This window comes from Tetrahymena thermophila, assembly GCF_000189635.1.
Source record: "Tetrahymena thermophila SB210 genomic scaffold scf_8253908, whole genome shotgun sequence".
NCBI classification, from domain to species: Eukaryota; Ciliophora; class Oligohymenophorea; order Hymenostomatida; family Tetrahymenidae; genus Tetrahymena; species Tetrahymena thermophila.
Window position 1 is genome coordinate 170,703 of NW_002475972.1, and position 2,478 is coordinate 173,180.

Below are 2,478 nucleotides of genomic sequence, written 5' to 3' on the forward strand. Positions count from 1 at the left end.
AACAAAGAAATATAAAATATTCATTTAAAAAACATTTTTAAAATAAAAATAAATTTCTCTTGTCTTAATATAAAATTATTTTTTAATTTTATGTTTAACACTAGAGTAATTTATGAAAGCTTAATTAAAATTATTAAAGTTAGGCAATTAATTTAGCTGTAAACTATTAATATCAAAAGGAATTACTCATTCTTAGCATATTTTATTTGTATATCTTTAATAAATGTCTAAAAGCTCAGATATTTCCTCATTAAACTTTAATTTATTCTCAACTATTTGTTTTTAATGAAAAAAAGAAATTATTTTAATTAATGTTTCAAGATAATTTAAATTATTTACCAAAATTAAAGTATAATTTTTTTTATGTTAGTTTTTTCTAGTCTTGTTTTGGTATCCCTGATAACTTATTAGCTAATGTAATTATCACTAACAAATATTTTTTTTAAAATGAGAACAAAAAAAATTTTAAATCAAAAAAGCATCAAAAAAATGAAAAATTAATTTTAATTTAAACTATTATAAATCTCCTTAATTAACGCCTATTCCCCAATATTTTAAACCAAAATTAGGTGTTATTTAAATTTTTTTTTATATACTTTAAATTGATGTAAATCAAAAATAAAATGAAACAATTTTTTTAGAGAGACATTCATTAGTCTTAAACTAAACTAAAATTAAATTTTTTTGTTCTTATTTAGGTGTAAATATATGAGGATTAATAGTAGTTAATATTAAAATTAGAATTATTCAATATAAATTAGAAGCATAAGCAAGATTTACCTAAAATTTATATTTAAGAAATTCAGATTTTATAATTTTTCAAGTATGATAGTCATATGCTTAACTCCTTCATTGCTTATTATGTTACCACTTCCAGTTTTTAAAATAAAAATTATACAATGTTTATCTTTATAATTTACTCAAAATTAAGGTTTAAAGAATTTATTTTCTAAAGATTCTTTAAAGTTTCAAACAATTATCTTAATCCTTCGTCTCCAATTTAATTTTACCTGATTATTTAAAAAAAAAAAATATCTCTAAACTTATAATATTGAAAATTAACATAAACATATCGCTTCAATAAAAAATTAAATTTTACCCAAATTAAAGTACCAATGAATTCATTTTTTTTAATTTTGATAGAAGATTAGCAATGTTTTCGATTCCACTATCATTTATTTAGTTATTTCTATTTTATGTTTAAATTTAATTTATTAATTCCATAAGTAATAAATAAATAAATAAATAAATTTTTAGGTTAGGTAAAATATATTTACGAAAAATTGAAGTTTAAAGAGTTTATATTTTGTTCATTTTCAATAGCAAGTGAAATATAGAAAAGCCCTTAATTTCCAACTGAATTATTGCTTATTAATTGTATTGATTTTTATAAAAATAATTTTAAAAATATTTAAATTTAATTCTAAAATAAATGTATGGATAAATAATAATTTAAATAAATAAATAAATATACCTAAAATCAATATTCAAAGAATTCAAGTTTAGATTAGATTTCAAATAATTTGATAAATAAATGGATCCTTCTTAACTAATATTGTTGTTTCTATTATAATTTTAAATAAAAATAAATAAATTTTCAATATAAAATTTTTAAAAAATGATAAATAAATTACGAAAAGTTAATATTAAGTGATTTTATTGTTTTAATACTATGCATTATTTCTGCAAAATTTTTGACTCCTTAATCTCCAATATTATTTTAGCTAATTATTTATAAAAAAAGAATATTTTTATCAGGATTATTACTTACTTTTTAAAAATTCACTTAAGATTTAGATTTAAAGAATTAATATTTTGTATATTTTTGATAGCATCTAAAATAATAGCTACTCCCTCTTGACCAATATTATTCAGGCTAAATAATATAAATTCACATTTAAATTTGTTTATTAATATATTTAATTTAATTTACCTTAAGTTAATATTTAGTGAAATAATATTTTAACATTTTAGCAAACTTTTAGCTATAAACAGAACTGTTTGGCCATCAATATTACATTTACTTTAGAAAAAAAAATATTAATTAAAATGATAATTTAAGTTATTTCTTAATAAATTAAATTATTTCAATAAAGAAATTTATAAAAATAGCAATATCTATTTTATTTCTTAGGATAAAGCAAACTTTACTAGAATGAATTTTAATTTTAAAAATCTACCTCAGAATGAGATTTAAAGACTTGATACTTTAGCATTACTCCATTTAAATTTAAAATTTATTTATTTCATCTTGGTTTAGCTATCTATTTCTAAAAAATAGTTTTATTTAAACTTTTTTGATCACAAAAGAATAGAAAAATATTTAATTTAATTGATAATTTTAGTAATTTACTTCAAATCTATAGTTAAAGAGTTATTTTTAATATTATTTTAGCTTGTTTTTTCCTCAAAATTTCTATGATTATTTTAATTTTAACATTAGCATTTAGTATTAAATAATAAAATATTCTATATTTT

The 2,478-nt window shown here is 17.0% G+C and overlaps 1 protein-coding gene across 1 annotated transcript in view; it reads right to left on the bottom strand. All coding sequences in view use genetic code 6, as the record gives it.

Annotated features, from left to right (window-relative positions):
* Positions 1-268: 268 nt before the first annotated feature.
* Positions 269-2,478, bottom strand: part of TTHERM_00905060 (hypothetical protein) — a gene marked incomplete at both ends in the record, with an annotated part of 3,737 nt that continues 1,527 nt past the window's right edge. Inside the window, 12 exons of the mRNA XM_001027082.3 lie at positions 269-272; positions 340-426; positions 781-870; positions 921-1,010; positions 1,100-1,189; positions 1,278-1,367; positions 1,475-1,564; positions 1,635-1,724; positions 1,787-1,876; positions 1,934-2,023; positions 2,181-2,264; positions 2,354-2,478. The exon at positions 2,354-2,478 is cut by the window's right edge and continues 109 nt beyond it. Coding sequence (XP_001027082.3) covers positions 269-272; positions 340-426; positions 781-870; positions 921-1,010; positions 1,100-1,189; positions 1,278-1,367; positions 1,475-1,564; positions 1,635-1,724; positions 1,787-1,876; positions 1,934-2,023; positions 2,181-2,264; positions 2,354-2,478 — 1,020 coding nt within the window. The remainder of the gene's footprint in view (positions 273-339; positions 427-780; positions 871-920; positions 1,011-1,099; positions 1,190-1,277; positions 1,368-1,474; positions 1,565-1,634; positions 1,725-1,786; positions 1,877-1,933; positions 2,024-2,180; positions 2,265-2,353) is intronic.